This window comes from Coenobita brevimanus, chromosome 85, assembly GCF_032717465.1.
Source record: "Coenobita brevimanus isolate Jiangsu-jjx chromosome 85, ASM3271746v2, whole genome shotgun sequence".
NCBI classification, from domain to species: domain Eukaryota; kingdom Metazoa; phylum Arthropoda; class Malacostraca; order Decapoda; family Coenobitidae; genus Coenobita; species Coenobita brevimanus.
In genome coordinates, this window is record NC_137038.1 from 6,364,501 (window position 1) to 6,385,125 (window position 20,625).

The following is a 20,625-nucleotide window of genomic DNA, read 5'->3' on the forward strand; positions in this document are numbered from 1 at the left end:
AAGCGTCAGTGGATGGCAGAGGGACAGGGCCGCTCCTTGAAATGCTCCCACATCTAAATAACCACATACGGGCCGACAAAAGTCAGTCACAAAGCTGTAACTATCATCAGTGGGCATCGTATGTCAGCGAGGTCCTTCAGTCTGCACATTGTTTATGGTGGCTCTGCTGCATCGTGGGGTTCTGTTGAAACAGGTTGGACTTTAGCAGGCATGTGTTGTCAATTATCAAGTAGTGAGAATCTTCGCTTTTTATTCTGGTTTGGACGTCGGTATAAGAGCTCACTGTGTGCTGTAAAATATAACATTAAATATATGCCACTACAAGATTGTTATATATATATATATATATATATATATATATATATATATATATATATATATATATATATATATAAAAGGTTTAAGTTCGTCTGAAGGATCAAGATTATCTGGATCTGCGTCCACACTAAGAATCGTTTTAAAAGTAGTTGGGCTCCTCCACTCCTTGAATGTGGCCATCATAAGTTAGTCCTTTTCCTGAATTAATAAACCTGGGGTAGAGAGCGGCATTAACTAAACATTTGTGCAATGTTAACAAAATAATCTGCTGAGTTAAACCTCCCTCGCCCCCATAGCCACTCCCAGGCTGTGTTGATGCTGATGATGGTGCTCGCTTGTTTACCTTCCACCATTTTAACGGAACAACATTTTCACTTCATTTGGTATTGATCTCTGGGTTCAACCAATCTGGAAATATTAGCTGTGTATTTACTTACACAGAAGATAATTGTTTATTACTTTTTTGTGTTTACAATAATTTTCTAACTTACCGCACCCAGCAGTAATACCAACTGTCATCGGTCAGACAACATTATGGCAATTTTAATCTGTTTACAAAATATAAAAATCTGGTAAATACAGAAACATCTCATGTTTCAAATACCATAAATACTTCATATAATTTGCCAATTATGAGGGAAAGTGAACTTGACAGAAACTTCAAAGCTTCATGTTGGCATTCCTGTTTAAATTCAGTGATGAGGGGTCCGCGATTGTTCACGGATAAATGTGCTTTTACTTACTCCAGTCACACCAAAAAGGAAAATTAAATTGTACAGAATAATAAGAAATAAAGTGTGCTTGAGAACTAATGGTAATCTTTATTGAAGATAGTACAATGGAAGCGAAGTGAGTCTTTCCTCCATAATTGTTCCTGTATGTTGCTTCTGCTGGCTGTGTGTTTTGTAAGGAGACAGATCGCCATTTGTCCTGGGTGCGGGTGGGCTGAGCTCCCTTTTCCTGGATATATCGTCTCCGTGGGGCGTTTTAAGGTGCTGGGCTTGTGATCAGTGATGAAGGAGAGTGTGCAGTGTGTGTAGAGATGCGAGTTATGTAGAAAAGTAGCCAAATTGATGAGCAGTGTCCAAGATTTGTCCGGGGCAAAATGGCTCAGTCTGTGAACTGTAGCTTGGATGACATCGACCTTAATGCTCTGAAGGTAAGGCACATTTTTACCAGAAATTGTAAATTTTAGGAGTAAAAAATGTAGTTTTTAGGCCGATTGTGCTTATGTGTGCTAATGAAGTGCGTAGACGGGACTGAAGTTGTCTTTATGTTGTCAGTTGTCAAGACTGGAATGACAGGCAAGCCTGTTGTTCTCACGAGGCACGAATTTTCACATATATTACCAGTCTATGGATTTTCCTGCGGTTTCTTTTGCTCCATTGAATCATTTGCATAGACTTTTTATAGACGATTCCAATTAATTGTAATTATCTGAGGAAAGACATGGTGGAAATGTTCAGGGTTGTGAACTAAAGGTGTTTTGTTCATCCACGAATCGTCTGTCAGGAAGGATCATGTGTTCAAGGTGGATGAATTTTACTGCTTGATATGTTGTGTGATATGTAGTGTAGATATTTAGATACTAAGTCCTGTATACATTGGAAGTTGATGAGTTCAGGTAGGCCTATAGTTTTGTATATGCTTATTACGTTACATTGTACCAATATGTAAGGAAATAGGTGATGAAAGTATATAGTAGGATTAAGCACACTATTGGTTATTGTTAATTGAGAAATAAATTAAACTTTGTTCAGTAAGATGCTTAAATTTTGCAGTCATGACCTGTATTTTCTTTCACGGGACCCATTAAAGAGAAGAATGTTGGAATGTGTAAGAAGGGATGTAAAATGGATATACGTGTAAGTAACTGATACAGAATTATGGAAGAAAAACTTGATTGTGGGGAATAGAGAGAAAGAGTAGAAACAAAAAATTAAAAAGAAAAATTTTTAAATGGAAATTTAGTTGGCCATTCTAGTTAGAGATGACATCATAGTGTAGACAGCATCATGAGAAGGACCTTTTAAATTGGGTTCATTATATATATATATATATATATATATATATCTATATATATATATATATATATATTCATCATTCATTCATTGCCAGACGCCATGTACCCAAACGGGGTGGCCAAGGGCTTAGAGTTAATTGTTTTATATATATATATATATATATATATATATATATATATATATATACACCCACACACACACCAGTACCATATATAATTATGTATACAGTATATAAAATTCCCCTTAATCTTTTTAACTCCTACCACTATTTTTTCTTTTTTTTTTCGGGGGGGGGGGAGGGAGGGTTAACTCAGACTACTTATTTTACTTATTTGAGAACTTCAGTCCTTAATTATCCATATATTCTTGCATCTGGAATTATACCCACAATTCTCTTATCTTTATAGCCATCTCCAGTTTGTCTGGATTATACAAAACAGTGACAGGATGTTCTTTCTCCCTAAATATATGCACATTAAAATGCTAGAAAGACAGGTTCTAGCTGTGGGGGGCCATCACCCATAATTCGCATTCAATCTTCTACAACAAATCTAGTACGGTACGGTATAGGTTTAAGTGCTGCTGTCTATCAGTCAACAGCCAGACACCACAATATGGGAATGAAAGAGAAGAGTAGGAATATTATACAAATGGGATCTAACAACCATGAAAACCATGGCCTTCAGTTTTAACCATGATGTCCTTCAGAGGGACATTAACCTTCTGAGTCTGAGGACATTTTAAATTCTTTCTTACATTGGACAGTAGGCAAAGTACATGAAACCTTCATTAATCTGTTCAGAACTGGTTGGAATGGTTCTTTTCTTGTGTCGAATAAGATTGATGTAAGCTAGAACAAGTTGAATTGGATGTCCTTGGGCAGAAGGGGTTATCAGGTAAGAGAAGCAAAGTGTAAATGCACATGGGCCTAACTGTGATGTTATTTAGCTATATAAATCTTAACCCAACCCAAGGTGCCGCCTAACATACCAGTAGACTATGACAACATAGTCACTTGCACCATTGGGGGATTTATGGATACTGTACTGTACATAATTAAATTAAAATTAGTAGCTAAATAGGTTTAGGAGAGAGCTGCACATCTGCAAAACACTATATGTCGCACTTTTCACTGCAGAAGGTGGTTAGAGATGTGATCTTTTGTCTATCTGTCTGTCTATTGCCAGACGCCATAATCCCGTACGGGGTGGCCTTTTGACTCTAAGTTATTTGTTTTACAGGGAGGGGCACTAACCCTCCACCAACCAACTTGTTGATACGAAGGGAGCACGTATGGTTTGGTTATATGGTTACCATCCAGCGTTGAAAATGGTTTCTTAGCTTACAGAAAACCATTTGGCTTGTCACTCAATGTAAAGCCACCTGTAACAGAAAGAAAAGCAATAAGTAGTGACAGGAAAGATGGAAGAAATAGGAAGAGAGGAGGGCAGACACAGAAAAAGAATGATAAATGCTAAGGAAGAAGTAGGCAGCATTACATCAAGTGAGTGGATGATGGTTGCCACCACCTACCAAGTGGTCTTCTGTTAGGCTTAAATGTGAGTTTCATCCCATGCTGAGGCAAGGTGATCCAAGTCTTATTAAAGCATACTTTACTGAAATAACACAAGCTCCACAGAAATGTCAGAAAATAACGTCAATCAGACCATTTATGAATAAAATAGCCCTACCTTTTATTTGATAGGGATGGTGATTCTATTACTGTCAGAGTAATAACATGAGGTGTGTGGTATGTAGGGGGACTGCTGGTCCATGGAAAACAGTCTATCAAGTATACTGTACTCCCCAAAATTGGACTCAGAGAGAGAGAGAGAGAGAGCTGAGTCTAGGCTTTTGGTACAGTACATGCACCAGTTGCTTTTCAGTATTACAGAACTGCCGAATGCCAAATTCATCCATGTGGAATTTCTTTGTTGCATACCATGGTCTGGTATTTCATAGGACAGTACAAAAAGTGTATCTTGTGCATGGGCCTTCTGTTAGCTATCAGTACCAGTACTTCCAGTGTACAGTACCATACTCTTATATACTTAAATTCTTCAAGTAGCTACCGTACCGGTATTGTAGTGTGTTGTAAGTGCAGAGTCAACATAACCATTCTTCCAAACAATACCAGCATTTTTTTTTTTTTTTTTTTTTTTCCTGATATCCAAATCTTACCATATTTGATTTTGTGATAAGGTATCACATTATTTTCCCATATATTTTTGCTAAGGCAGTAATGTGAAATGAAATGATATATTCCAAAAGAATAATGGCATGAAGACAACTGCAAAATTTGTGGAGTATGAAAAGAGAAGGGTTACCGTAATACACGGTACAGCATGGTACGGTACCTTAACTTGTGTTGGAGTACCAGCAACAAAATAACAGTATGGAAGGTAGAAAATGAGAGTGGAAAGTACAGTCCCGGTAGTGCAATACTAAAACTCCCCTTTTTACAGATTACAGTATTAGTGTGCCAAAAAGTTCCATTTTTAGGTACAGTAGGCCTGTGCCTGGGGTTTCCAAACTTTGGTCTTTCATTTATATACCGGTATGCCATATGGCTAGGCTGTTATGTATCATCAGCTGTGTGTCTGTTTGTGTGCATGTGAAAAATAACCTTGTACATCTGCCTGATATAAAGACAAACCAATATAACAACATGGGCTACTCCTAAATTTTGGATAGTAATTGTATGACATACCATACTGTATATATAGTAGCTACCGTAGTACGGTAGTTTATAAGTAACAGATGTAAAGATGAACCTGAAAACAAAGCATTGTTTATTCATGTTTATACCTGTATTGTTATTGTGAACAACAAATTGAAAAATTCAATAAAGATATTGTTATTGTTGTGTGTATGGTACTATAGTTTTCCTAAATCAAAGAAAAATATTATACAGTTTAAACAGCATATAGCCTACCAGTATTACCGTACATCATGCATAAACTATAAATATTTGGTCAGGACATGAAATATGTATACTTGTAGCATTTAGCACCTGAGATATACTAGTATACAGTATTGTATTCGGTGTGAAAGGTATGCTTGGCTTGCATGACGCTGGGGATTTAATACTGGATGCTCTTTTTACTATACCAATAACCACTTTGATGTCATCCTCCACAAAGCCTAGAATGAAATTTGATCTTGCTGATGTACAAAGCAGAGAATTCATGCACACACAGCCTCTGTAGCAATGCAACGAGAAATGTTGACCTGTATATGGTCGGTACTGCTCAAGTATTTTATTCCAGCTAGTACCATATATATATATATATATATATATATATATATATATTTTTTCATCTGAGAGTGAGCCATAGGAACTCAATAACCCATAACCCTCTCAGGTAGAGATAACTGCAGTGTTGTATATGAGCCAATGTCAGATGATACCACTGTACAGAGTTCAGCCAAGAGTGAGCCAGAGGGGCCTGACTGTTACAGATCCCGAAATGGCCATACTGACAATTAGGGAACATGACTGGCTTATCTGAAACCAGAATTGGTAGAGTTTCATGTGCAACATGCAGATGATTCCATTGCAAAATATGCATATTTCCCATGCACATTGTTAGAGAGTGTACAGGTACTTTCACAGTGAAAGGTGTACATATAAATTTAGCATTCTCTGTTTTTAAGTCTGCAGTGCAATACCGTACCAAATAGGATTAGGCGTAATCCACACAGGAAAAATATACTTAAATTAAAAGACGACAAAATAACAGCGCAGCTCATTGTTAAGACACATACCGGTATGGTATGGTATATCTCCATTGAAAATCTCATGGTGCTACCCCTTGAGGTAGGCTAGGCCTATGTGTAGCTACTGCAGTTTGGGAACCCCTGGCCTGTGCCAATAAAAAACTTCATGAACTTTTTGTGGAATCCTTGTAGACTTTGCTAGAGGTCTGGTCTTTATGGATTAAAGTATAAAATAGCTACTGTAGCGTATAGGCTATACTGTACAATATTTTATGTGACTGCTATTGTGAAGGTGTCTTACAAATAGCATTAGGCCCAGGTATTGTTACCGCCATACTAAATAATAAATTTATTCCATTGCTGATATTTAGACATACCTTTACGGTACCGGTACCTCAGAATTGAAAATATAGTGAATATCATTTGTTCTCATATGACTTCTTATAGCACTGGCATCATTCCCTGCGGCCACCTCTCCCCCCTCTCCCTTTTTTATTTTTTTTCCTTAGATTTTTGCTATCTCGACAGTTTTGTGAAGGTCATCATCTAATACATCCATTTAAAAATTCCAAAGCTGAGTAAAACTGTCTAGGGTAGCAAGAAGATAATAAAAAATGGTACTGTACATCATTGTTAAATGAGTGAATTTAGTACAGTCAGAGATTTCATTTGTAGTTTCTGGGTAAAACTTAGTAAATTCCTGTAAAAAAGGGAAAAAGGAATTAATTGTACCCTAGTCCATTCAGGAACATCCATAAAAGTAGCTACTAGATATTGAAGTTTCACAGCCACTATTCAGTTAATGCCCTTGATGTGGTGCAGTGCCGGAGGGTGATTTTCGGTGGTGTTGTCTGAGAGGATGCTATGGGTTTGTTGAATGGTGTGGTGTTAGTGGTACTCTCTGTTTTGCGGTGTGGTGTGGCTTCAAAGTCTACAGTAGTTGCGCACCTTGCATGTGAATATTGTTAATGAGAGAAAGATAGACACGGACACTGTTAGAGATGCTCTTGCATCTATAAATTATATGTACCCGGTACCGTATGGTAACGGTTAACTTGAGGAGGAGGATGAAGAAATGATTTTTAAAAGCCATGAGAAAGAATACTCTCATTGCTAGCTAATTTGGCACTTGTAGTGACTGTACTGGTACAGTATACCGTGTATTGTAGCTTTTTTTTTTTTTTTTTTTTTTTTTAATAAAACTTTTAGACTGCAAAAAGAATAATTTTTGCTTGTACTGTGTTATATGGTACATTACATATTTGTTTCAAGAATAGATACTGTACCTGATACAGTGACTGATATTTGGCATTAGTAATATAGATGCCTGATAACAGTGACTGGTATTTGGTATTAGTTAAATTAGTCAGACCATAAACTTAAGGTAGCCTACCTGGTACCTACGGTACCTATAGTCGTCCAGAACCATACAGTTGTTGTGGTTTGTTACGTATGAGTTGATTTTAGGAATATCTGGAGAGTGAAAAGTCTACCAGATAGCCAGAATTAAACCTTGTCCATTTGCTTGTGATAATTGAGCTATTGCATTGGCTGTGTATGTCCATGTTAGTATAATTTTATCATTGTTATCAGTGTGAACTGCCATTGGCCTTTGCTAACATATGAACCAACAACTGTTAACCAGCACCCACTTTAAGTGTCTACCTTGGCTTGGGTTTTGAACCTAGACTTTTGGTATACCAGTAGCCTACCTGGTTTACAGATTGGGAGATGACCCTACTACCACAGGTGTTACATCAAGCTAACTTCTGGCCTACCTTAACTTACTGTTACCATCACCTTACCTGAGCTGCCCTACACTAACCACCCCAGACCTTCCCTACTTTACCCTCACTTGTCCCAGCCTGCCATACCCTACCTGTCATGTCTAACCATATCCTCAATTAGCCTAGGTTGCTTTACCTAACCCACACCTGACATACCCAGTACTTTATGCCTCTCTCACCTGACTGGCTCTACATAACCCCATGCCTGATGTGCAACAGCAGTCCGAAGAAATCTTACCCCAGTGGGACCAGACTTGTCAGCATACTTACTGTCTCAGTGGTTGGTACAGGTGGTGGCCAAAACTCATTCGCCAAGTGTTGCTGGATCTGTACCATCCAATGACCTTATTGACTAACCGGTATCTACCGTACCATCTTGTGTTGTTACTGTTATCATGTACACCATGGTATGGCAAAGTAATATTGTCACCACTTTTATCAGCCCCAGCAGTGGTACCATATGGATGGTGATGAATCTCGCCCCAGGGGGATAACATTTATTTGTGTTGTGACTTTTGCTTTACCTTATTCTGCTTTAATTTTAAACTTTTACCTCTTCTGCCCTACCATACTCTCATTTGACCTACTCTAGCCTCCCCTCACGTGACCTACCTGCACCTGGCCTACCGTACTCTTCGCTTCTCTTCTCTTCCCTCCCCTCCCCTCCCCTCCCCTCCCTGACCTACACTAATCTCCCTTTACCAGAGCTGACGTCCCCTCCCCACAAATTACCTACGATACCCTCACCAGATCTATTCCATCCTCACCTGATCTCCATCCTTCCCTGACCTACCCAACCCTCACCTGACCTACTCCATCCTCTCCTGACCTACCCTACCCTCACCCGGCCTCCTCTACCCTTACCTGACCTACTTTATCCTCTCGTGACCTACCCTATCCTCACCTGACCTACTCCATCTTCCCCTGACCTTCCCTACCCTCACCTGACCTACTCCATCTTCCCCTGACCTTCCCTACCCTCACCTGACTTACTCCACCCTCCCCTGACCTATCCCATCCTCACCTGACCTACTTTACCATTCTCCACCTTCCCATGAACTTCCCCACCATTCCGTCACCAGATATACCCTACTCTTCCATCACTTTCCCTACTGTCGTCCTTCAACCAACTTTCCCCTCACTTGACCTACCTTACCCTTAGTTGACCCCCTCCTCTCCCCTCCCTTGACCTACCCAACCCTTACCTGACCTACCCTGCCCTAGACTCCTTTTGCTTGACCTACCCTACACTCCCATCAATTGACTTTCCCTACACTTAGCAACATGACCTACCCCACACTCCCATCACTTGACTATCCCTACACTTAGCTGCATGACCTACCCTACACTCCCATCACTTGACTTTCTCTACACTTAGCAACATGACTACCCTACACTCCCATCACTTGACTATCCCTACACTTAGCTGCATGACCTACCCTACACTCCCATCACTTGACTTTCTCTACACTTAGCTGCATGACCTACCCTACACTCCCATCACTTGACTTTCCCTACACTTAGCTGCATGACCTACCCTACACTCACTTCATGTACCCATTCCTCCCCTTACATGACCCACCCTACTTTCTCCCTACTTGACCTACCCTACTCTTACATGACCTACCCTACTCTTACGTGACCTACCCTACTCTTACGTGACCTTCCCTACCCTCACCTGATCTACCCTACACTCCCCTCACATGACTTACCCAACCCTTACATGACTTACCCTATACTCCCCTCACTTGACCTGCCCTGCACTCCCCTCACATGATCTACCCAGCACTCCCTTCACTTGGCCTACCCTACCCCTACGTAACCTACCTTACTTGCCCCTCACCTGACTTACCCTGCCCTAACTTGGCCTACCCTTAAGTGTACTTGGTCCCCTCCTCACTTGACCTACCGTAACCTTACATGACCTACCCTAGGCTACACTCCCCTCACTTGACCAACCCTACCCTTACATCACCATTCCTTCCTTCCTCTCATTTGACCTACCTTACTCTCGCTTAACCTACCCTACCCGCACCTGACCTATCCTGCTCTTCTGTGACCTCCTTTCCCCACACCTCATCTACCCTACTCCACTCTCACTTGACCCACCGTATCCTTTTATGACCTACTCTTCCCTCCCTTCCCCTCTCGTATCTTACCCTCAATTGGACTTTCCCCCTTTTCACCTGCCCTCATTATATTGCCTTAAGGAGCTGTAAATTTGCTTTGTCTTTCAAGTAATCCTACATTAGCTGTTATCTTGAAATTTATCTTGAATTTCATCTCTACCAAATTTCTTCCATGATATCCAGATTAATTCCTAATAATTTCAGACTTAATTTATCTACATTATCATTAGGTTCAGGGTTCATGGTAAAGTATCCCATTCATCCTATTGACAGCATTCCTACCGTATAGAGTATATTGTTTTTGTTACATTTAATTTATATTATTGAACTTAAGAAACATTTTTCCTTGTATTTTTTTTTTTCTTGCTCTGGATCCAACCATTCCCCCATCCGTAGTTGGGGAAAGAGATCTAGATGATGATGATGATTAATGGAGGCGTGTTGATGATGGTGGTGGTGATAAACTGATAAAGGACGCCATTGTATCAGACATTCGAATTGTGAACCTGAGAGTAAATGTACCATAAATATCGTATGATCTGAAACGGTATTCTTTCTACAACCCCTTAAGCCCGACCACGTCTCTATCCTCCCCATTCTCATACGATTTTGTTCGGTTCATGAGTTTTGTTCGAAGTGAAGGGGTTAGATAAATATATTTTCCTCTTGTCTTTGTTATTCTATCCTTCCTATTTTCATGCGCCTTTATGCAGCTCACGGGAAGTCGTTCCAGCGGAGGGACTAATTATAGTCTTCATTAATACTCTTAATTACATGTCATCCCTCAGGTAAATACAATGGTTAGGAGGCACCAAGAATAAGATTGAGAGTCCTCGTTCTGAAGGGGTTAGAGACTGGAGGGGGTATGGTATATCGAAGAGAAATGAGGAGTAGCTTACCTAGGCTACTGGTACCATTTATTTTGGTCGAAATACTCGTCCCCTTCACTCCGACTAGTCTTCACCTTAACTTGGCCCAGATTTTCGTTCTTTTGCAGCTTCATTTTCGTAGCCCAGTGGCAAAATAAGACTATACCGGTACATTAACTCTGTATCTTTAGCACTTCTTCATGACTAATATCATATTCTATTATTAATCTCACGTTGCAACTCAGTATTCGGAATGTAGAGACGGCAGATTTAGGTCAGGGTAGAGTAAAAAGGGTAGCTATACATACATTTTCTGTACATTATTGTTGCCACTTCCATACGGCTTTATTCAGTTTAAGAATGACATTTCGAAATGAGGGGTTACATGCAGCCTTAACCCTACACTTCTGTCTAGCGATTTTTTTTTCTTCTTTTATAAGCTTTTCTCCGAGATCACATTTTCTTCCCAGAGATATTTGTTTGTTTACGTTGGCGTCCCGTACGAACCCCGTTTTTTACCTTGATATCTAGACGTATAGGTTAAAATAGATTAGAATAGGTTACATCGAGATAAATGTATACGATATGTGTAGCCTAGAAATAAATAAATCTTTAGAGTGAATTATTTATGTATCAGTTTTTAATTTAATGGGAAAATCCGTGAATGTACTGTCCTGCAGACCTCAAATTCACCCTACAGCCAAGATAATGAACAAGTGAATGAAATCTTGTCGTGGATAAATATGGCTGCAAGTTTAAAATTCACCTTGACCTCATTAGCGTCCCGTTTGGCCTAATTATGTCCGTGTGTTGAGTTAACGAGGCTAACGAGCGGTGATTAAACCTTGATTAGTGGCAGGATGATACCCAGTCCAAACTGTCAGGGAGAAGTGGGTTGTTTGTGCTCACTCCTTGCCCATTATACCTGTTCTGATTGCTCTCTAACTTACAGGGGAATTATTGTCCTTTTACCTTAACTTCGCCCAGGTTTTTGCCTTCTTGCTTATTTCATGTAGTTCAGGGGCAGATTATGATGATGCTGTGGTCCTACATCTTTTCCATAGCAATTCTTCCCGACTATACTGTACTCGCTTGACTCATGGCTTAGGTTATCGTCCCTTTGGAGCTTATTCCACATAGCTCGATGACAGTAAAGGATAACGCTACGGCTCAACATACTTTACATTACACTTCTTCGTGACAAGCATGATATTCTAGTGTCAGTCTGTTGCTACAACTCAGCATTCAGAATGTGGCAATGGCAGTTTTAGGGCAAAAATGAAAAAGTATACAATCCTATTTAGAAAATAAAATATCAGTACCGGGTAGCTTGAAATGCTTTACTGATAAACTGGCAGCTTTGAAGGGTTGTAGGGCTGTAGGCTTTAATTAAAGAAACATAGGAGACTTCGTAGCATATTCTCACCAATGTAGTATATATATACGGTATGTTACACCTTCATATTCTGTTTTATGTTATTTAGTTTATACCGTATATAATATTAGTATGGATGCAGTTAGCCCCAGTAGCGTACAAAAGGGGAAAAAAATATGAACGGTAATGAACAAAATAGATCTCTACGAAAAAGATATTGCAAAATCTTCAAAGCCATTTAGCTAAGTTAAAGTAAAATGTGTACAGTGTTGTGTTTCCACAGGTCTCTTATCCTATGTTAGAACATTTGAAAGGAAAATATTAATGAATGCCTGGTTCTGTTACCGTACTCAGTAATGATTAATGCCCATTTGTAACCGTACCGTAGCGTAATACCTCTTGCAGATAACGTACGATACAGTTAATCTTAATTGAGGTGTAGGCTAGTGCCGTCAAAATGTTTCGGTATCACTGTCGGCTGCCTCTGTCGCTCACACATTATCAGTGCCTTACCGGGAATCGAGCTTAGACATGTCGCCCAGGCTTACTGTCACGCGGATAACGATTTTTTTTTTTTTTTTTTTGCAGCCCTCAGTACACAGGTGATATATCCAGTGCAACCATGTAATTTATAATGGACAAAATTACCACGGTACCTGGTGGAGTGTAGCATGTTAATCTTTATACCGGTAGGTATTTCGGTACACAGAAGGTGAGTGTATTCGAAGTGTGAACAAAGATGGCCACCGGCATAGTAGAATAGAAGATGCAGTTAAGTCGCGGTTAAGGAATTGGTGCAACAAACAGTGTGAATTATAGGGACACTGAACAGAGTGAGTAATTAGAGTTCAGTACCGTACATAGCAGTGTACAAGTTTCAGTCTCGAATTATATAAACAGTGGACAGTGTTTGAGAGAGAGAAAGAGAGAGAGAGAGAGAGAGTCGATTGTGCTGGCAGTGAAAGCAAGTTATCTTACCTTAGATGTGCATGTTGAGTGACTTGGCAAGGTAAGTGGAGGAATAGAGACTTACCGGTACAAGACGAATGCTAGCCTAAGTGCTGGTGGATGTGCACGAAACCGCGAGTACGTTATCGTATTTTCAGCTGGTTTGGCCATTAGGAAGACATAGAGAGCATTTTGTTACAAGTCAGCATTCAGTATGGAGAGATGGCAAGTCAGAGAGAGAGAGAGCAGTTCTGTGAGTAGTGTGTGGAATAAATAATGTATCGTAACTGAATCCGTGAATTAATATGGTACGGTACTGTGTCGATTATGAAATTTTAATGGTAAGATAGAAATAATCCAACATTTTAAAACAGAGGGCAGGATTTTTCGATTTTTTTTTTTTACTCTTACCTAATTAGGGCATGAGGAAGGGAAAAATACTGAAGAAAAATTGCCATCCGTGAGCAGTTAATTAACTGTTCATTGTTTAGTACGGGTCAGAATTATTGCTTTAGCCTGTAAGAAAAAATTATATAGTTGAATTCGTATTGGCGTGGCCTGAGTAGCGTACTGTAATGGTTAATAAGTGCAAGATTAGTACCGTAATTATGAACTGTGAAATTCTCTCTCTCTCTCTCTCTCTCTCTCTCTCTCTCTCTCTCTCTCGTGTGTGTGTGTGTGTGTGTGTGTGTGTGTCTCTTTGTGGGCAGACTATGACCGGACATGACTCCCTTCAGCTCACCACCTTCACCTTAAAAACGGAGATGGAGGGAGGTGACTAATGTGTGTGTGTGTGTGTGTGTGTGTGTGTGTGTGTGTGTGTGTGTGTGTGTGTGTGTGTGTGTGTGTGTGTCCGCCATGAGCACACACACACAGCGTGGGAGGTGAGCGCAGTCAGTACGGTGCCTACATTTGTCATGTTTATTAAAGTTGTGCAGCTCTGACACCACCCTCGCCGTCTCCTCCCTCTCATACTTACCTCCCTCCCTCCTCTCTCTCTCTCTCTCTCTCTCTCTGCCTGTATGTATATGTATGTATGTATTTGTTGTCAGCTTGATTTACCTATTCTCAACAAGTCTCTCTTTTTTCCCCTTTATTTCCACACCCGGTTTTGTTAGGTGGTTAGTGAGAAGAAGAGGTTTGGTCAAGAAAGTACACTGGGAGAAACAACAGTGATAAAGTTGTGTGGTATATGTATCCCTGTGGCTCATCTCTTCATCTCCCCCGTATCTCCGTCCCTCTTTCTCCTCCCCCTCCCCCACCCTCTGCCTTCCTCCACACCCTCATTTATTCCTCTCCCCCTCTCTCCTTCAACACACACACACACACACACACACACACACACACACACACACAACCATAAATTACTTCCATGTCAACTCCCACACTCCGAAATTAATGGCCTGCCACTATCTATGGCCATCAGCACCACGATTTTGTACTTTTATCAGCACACCACCATATAGGCTCACACATTCAATTAGATGACGGGCATGTGAGCTGGGGAGAGGTTTGCCTGATGACGGAGGAGAGGATCACATGGAGGCGATTCCTCTGTGGCCTCACCGTCCGGTATTAAGGCGTCTGGCTTGCGATAGACAGATATTTCTCCTGCTGCTTCCAGACGATTTTACTCAGTCCGAGAAACCCTTTTGTCCTTCATTATAAGTTCATTCCTAGGCTGAATAAAATCGTCTGGAGGTAGTAAGATTAACAAGATTAATACGTCACTGTAGTGAAGGGGTTTACCCCTTGAAATAGATGTGTACACTGGGTTTACCCCTTGAAATAGATGTGTACACTGGGTTTACCCCTTGAAATAGATGTGTACACTGGGTTTACCCCTTGAATTAGATGTGTACACTGGGTTTACCCCTTGAATTAGATGTGTACACTGGGTTTACCCCTTGAATTAGATGTGTACACTGGGTTTACCCCTTGAATTAGATGTGTACACTGGGTTTACCCCTTGAATTAGATGTGTACACTGGGTTTACCCCTTGAATTAGATGTGTACACTGGGTTTACCCCTTGAAATAGATGTGTACACTGGGTTTACCCCTTGAATTAGATGTGTACCGTACACTGGGTTTACTCCTTGAATTAGATTGTACACTGGGTTTACCACTTGAATTAGATGTATACACTGGGTTTACCACTTGAATTAGATGTGTACACTGGGTTTACCACGAATTAGATGTGTACACTGGGTTTACCACTTGAATTAGATGTGTACACTGGGTTTACCACTTGAATTAGATGTGTACACTGGGTTTACCTCTTGAATTAGATGTGTACACTGGGTTTACCTCTTGAATTAGATGTGTACACTCGGTTTACCCCTTTGTGCACTGGGTTTACCCCTTGAGTTAGATGTGCACACTAGTGGTTTACTGTTGCTAGGCTACTTATATGTAGAGAAGTCTGATTTCCACCTCACGCACTACTTCAGCAAGCCAAGACAGACTATTTCATGCCCCTTTAACGTACCTTAACAACACTCGTAATAACAACCGAACGATTCAGCCAGGCGACCTGCCTAGACCAACTGTGGCTAATTCATTCCAGCCTATCCTCATTCATGAAATTGTAGGCCTATATCAACTCTGAGCCTTTATCGCCATCATCATCGAACCCATTTCATATCATCCCCGATCCTTAATCCCTCCTGACATCCCCCTGCCCCAATTTCTCTCATCCAGATAACAGGAACGTCTACCGGTATACTTAACAAAAAACTCGTCTTGTATGCACCTTGGCCAGATAGTGTGGTACTGGGGCAGGATAAATATCTGTGGCCTGGGTTGTAGAATGAGGTGACATGGGAAGTCATTTGTTGGGCTGTTTTTGCTTGTGGTTTGTCGTGTGTCTGTATGGATGAAAAATATTGTTTGTGCTCCCGTCAGTGGTACTTTTACTGCAGTCGTTATAAAACATTTGTAATAGGCTCTAGGATTGTGTGTGTGTGTGTGTGTGTGTGTGTGTGTGTGTGTGTGTGTGTGTGTGTGTGTGTGTGTGTGTGCGTGCGCTTGTTTATTCAGGCCAAGTAGATTATTGTATTCAGCCTTGTAAGTAACAATACGATACCATCTGCTGCCGTGGTGTGAGTGTATAGTTACGGTATAATAGGTCGTATTGTCAGACGGGAAGGTGTATTTTGTATGTGTTGTTGTGTGATGGTAGTACGTGATGGTAATGAGATTGTGTTCACCTGACCGACATCCCTAACTCCATTTTAGCTAAGCTGATGACCAGGTGTAGGTAGCATGGAGAATAAATTTTAGTAACCTAGGAGACCCATTCCTCCCACATATCTAAGACCCATCGAACTTCACGCAATCACCACTGGGTATTCAAGTTGAAAGTAGACTTGTTCCGTCAGATGAAAACGAACCGATTATAGTCGGTTTGTTTTATTCACTCAGATGAATAAAATCGTCTCCTGTTAATAAAATAAATACAGGTTAGGTTGATGGGGCCATGAGAGACCCAAATAAATGCACGTAGAGAATAGGTTGAAGAAGTACGGTGTTCCTATTATTAAGCTATATAGGGCACAGAGGGCTTCATAACACCTCATCCTTAGCGATTAATGCGGCATATATATTACACTTTTAGTCCCACTTACGTTACTTATATCGTTTTAATACCGTCATTAATGCACTAAAACATACATAATGAGGTGTAACATGCAGAATAAATAGCTTAGGGAGATGTATTACGAAATCTCCATAACCATTTTGAATACTACAAAATATACAGAAAATGGATTGCCTACCTGTGCACGAGTATCATTCATTCCAGTTTTAATCTTCTTAAACTCGAGTGCGTTCTATAAAGCAAACAATACCCTCGCCCCACGCTTTTTCTATTCAGGTCATCGTTGAAGCTGTGTGTGTGTGTGTGTGTGTGTGTGTGTGTGTGTGTGTGTGTGTGTGTGTGTGTGTGTGTATTTTCGACCCAGTAAACCTTGGCTGGAGAGTAAGCAGATAACGTCATGGTTTTGTTTGCACCCTAGATAACTCGTCCAAGGGTTTTGCTTCTATTTGGGTACACGGCGAAAATATTTGGCTGTTGGGATAGTTGATTTACCTTGACTGTGTGTGTGTGTGTGTGTGTGTGTGTGTGTGTGTGTGTGTGTGTGTGTGTGTGTGTGTGTGTGTGTGTGGGTAAGAGAGAGAGAGAGAGAGAGGACAGTAAGTCAAAGTACGGTACAGGCAGAATAAATCGTTAAGGAAGAGGTGCTAGGTAATCAACATGTGTACGGGTCTGTGTTATTATCCGAGTGCCGTTATTCACTTACCTCCTCCCCTTCACCCCCACCTCCTCTTACTTCCTGCCAGCCGTGACCTTCGTGTGTTGATTCTACCCTCAGGCTCCTGCGCATTCACGGGCTTATACCCTCTCTCGAGCATCTCACATAATTATTTAGCATCATCCATTGCTTATACTATCTATGCCAGTTTGTCTCTCTGCCTGCCTCTCTCCATACAGCAATCCATCTACGTAGGGTATGTCTGTTGCAGGATATTTGTCTGTCTGCTTATCTCCATATCTGTTTCTTTATGCACGGTATCATCTAATTCTTTTGCCGCGGCGCTAGGCTACTCAGTCCTTGTATTTAAGGCGAGGGTGAACCAGTCTCACTCCCTTTCCCTTCTGGTTGACATCAGGCTGTGTAAGCAATAAACCCTAATCACCCTCGGATATAAACTCTCACAGGCCCCGTCCCCAGCCTCAGGGCGTCGGAGGTCGGGTGACGAACGCGATAACCGCTGAACAAACGTGACCGCAAATTTTATGTAACCTCTCTTCTCCCACTCACTTCCGCCCGTCTAAATGGCCTTGTTTCATGTACAGTCAAATATAAAAGCCCGTTTGCCTCTCCCGCCTCTTTCATGACTGGAGTTACAGATGCTGAATGACGCGTAGTGAACAAAGGTGCATATTATCACGCACGGATGGAATATGACATGCACCTTTGTTCATTGTGTCACGTTCAAGCGTATGTGAAGCAGTAGTGAAAAAGAATCAGGGGAGGCGAACAGATTATTGTAGGTGGCTGCACAGTATGATTTATCTTATCGTTTTTTTTTTGCCACACTTTCATACAGTTTAACTAAGCGGAGATTTTTTGTCCTTGTTCAACTAATTTCTTGTAGATGAATATAACTACCCTGCACCACATCCTTTCCACAGCACTTGTTCGTGACTCGCACCATATTCTATCGCTGTGTTACTCCTCGGTATTAGATGGAGATATGGTAATTTTACGCCCAGTTACAGTGAAAGGATTACAGATTAGTTTTACCCCTCCATTTTCATCTTCCAGCTGCTGGTTCCCATGTTCTTCGAGATAACTGGTATTTTTTTATGTAGTCGAGCAAAACCTGACTTACTGTATACCTGTTGCAGTATTTTTTAAAGGGATAGCCTATATGTGATCCCTTGGTTTGACTGCAAATTGTGAAATAGGTACTCGGGTTTTGGTGGGGATTATGCTGTAACATTTGCGCTAAGTGAAGTCAGTCATTTCTCTCTCTCTCTCTCTCTCTCTCTCTCTCTCTCTCTCCCCTCCTCCTGCTCCTCCTCCTCCTCCTCCTCCTCCTCCTCCTCCTCCCCTCTCCCCATCATTCTCCTCCTCCTCCTCCTCGAAAGGTGGACAACGTTATATCCGTTAAGAGGGCTGTTGCTTCATGGAGAAACCGTTGATGTCACTCCCTGATCAGACCAGCAGCCCCTCTTGTTTACACCGGCAATTTCCGCGGCAAAGACCAACGGAAACGAGTCTAGTTTGAATTCTTAACTAGTTTTGAAATTTCTTGGACGTTATTGAACGTTGGTTTTATGAATAGATACTTTGACGTCACCTTGGAATAAGCCAAGAGTCCCTTTTTGTTTTTATTAGCTATTTTCGCGGCATGGACGAGAGGATTCGTAAACACTCTTGCGATATAACGTAATTAATCTTGACTATTGTTACCTCCGCCAACGAAGTTGGAGGAGGTTATGTATTCATCCATGTTTGCTTGCCCGTCTCTTTGTCCGGACGATATCTTCAAAAGCTCAGAATGGATTTCAGTGAAATTTCCTGGAAGGGTGGGCCATGGGCCAAGAAAGAATTGATTAAATTTTGGGGCGAACCCGGATCCGGATCCTGCAGTGGCTTTGACGGAGGTATTCGCCCTTTGAGTACTTTCTAGTTTGTTTTTGTGGAAAGACAAGATTAAAGCTTCCCACGCCGCTTCTGTGCGAAAACAAATCTTGGTGATGAGTAATTATTATTATTTTTTTTTTTTTTTTTTTTTTTTTTTTTTTTTTACTGAACTCTCCATGTCTTGTTCTTCTTGCATATCAGAATATGGTTTGTGATCGGGAGTGGATCGAAAATTTATCGTGAATCCAACTCTTGAAGTGTGAATCCAAGATCGTATCATGAATCCAAGGTTTGTCTTATCAATGTGGGAGGCTGTCTGGCACCTCTGCTTTAGCGATTGAATTTTTATTCTCTAACTTGCTAAGTTATCATACATCAAGCCTGATTTTGGCGAGACTTGTAAGTCGAAGTCATTTTTGACCGATTTTGACGGTTGAATACGGAATGTCGCCAGAACAGGAAATTAGCTGATCATGTGGCCACATTTTCCCTGCCACCCATACAGCTTATGTGAGACCAGTGGCAGTGTCCTCTGAACTGTTTACTTCATAGGAGTTTATTTTCTACTTCATCTTGGAAGCTGACAGGGTGTGTTTACAGTAGCTGTGAAGTCAGTATCACTCAAGATCAGGTAAAATAGCTCGGTAGGAACAGTGGCCAATATTGACTAATCCTGATCAAGATTAAATACTACATTGACGTTTGGTGCTTGCGAAAACAGGAATTAGCACGGTACGCAAAATGCGGTATCAAGATTAGTCACAGTATCTTGACTCTTAATACCGCGAAAGCGTGGCTTTATTTATTCCTTTTTAATACCCTCATAGATGGCATAAGAAAGAGACAAAAGAGTTCCGGTGTTAATGCGCTACGGAGCCTGCTTAGCCGTCAAAACTACAGGCCCGGGTCATGGCTTGAAACTTTCTGCCAGTTTTGTCATTTCACAAACGCTTTACGGTCGTTGGTTTTTGGGAACTGGTGCGTAGTAAAATCTTCCACGATAACATTTTTTTTTCTTTCTTTCTTTTTTTTTTTTTTTTTTGGTGCTATTGGTACTTTTTTCTTAGCTTCGCCACTTCACTCATATGACCTGCTTTATATTTTGTTAGTACCATATTATTTTATTCAGCTTATGGGGAGAAGATTTAGCCCATTCAGTACGATTTTTTTAATTTCAATCAAGCCAATACTAGATTTTATTGAACCTATAAAGTATATGTAGTTGTAGTAGGTTGTGGTAGTCGTAGTAGTAGTAGTAGATACAGCCTTCGTTAACCCCTTCAGTTCTTAATAGGCTA

The 20,625-nt window shown here is 40.8% G+C and overlaps 1 protein-coding gene across 1 annotated transcript in view; it reads left to right on the top strand.

Annotated features, from left to right (window-relative positions):
* The first annotated feature begins 1,269 nt into the window (after window positions 1–1,269).
* msn (serine/threonine-protein kinase msn) overlaps window positions 1,270–20,625 on the top strand; it is a 247,468-nt gene continuing 228,112 nt past the window's right edge. Inside the window, exon 1 of the mRNA XM_080280525.1 lies at window positions 1,270–1,477. Within this exon, the coding sequence (XP_080136651.1) occupies window positions 1,424–1,477 (54 nt within the window). The 5' untranslated portion in view covers window positions 1,270–1,423. The remainder of the gene's footprint in view (window positions 1,478–20,625) is intronic.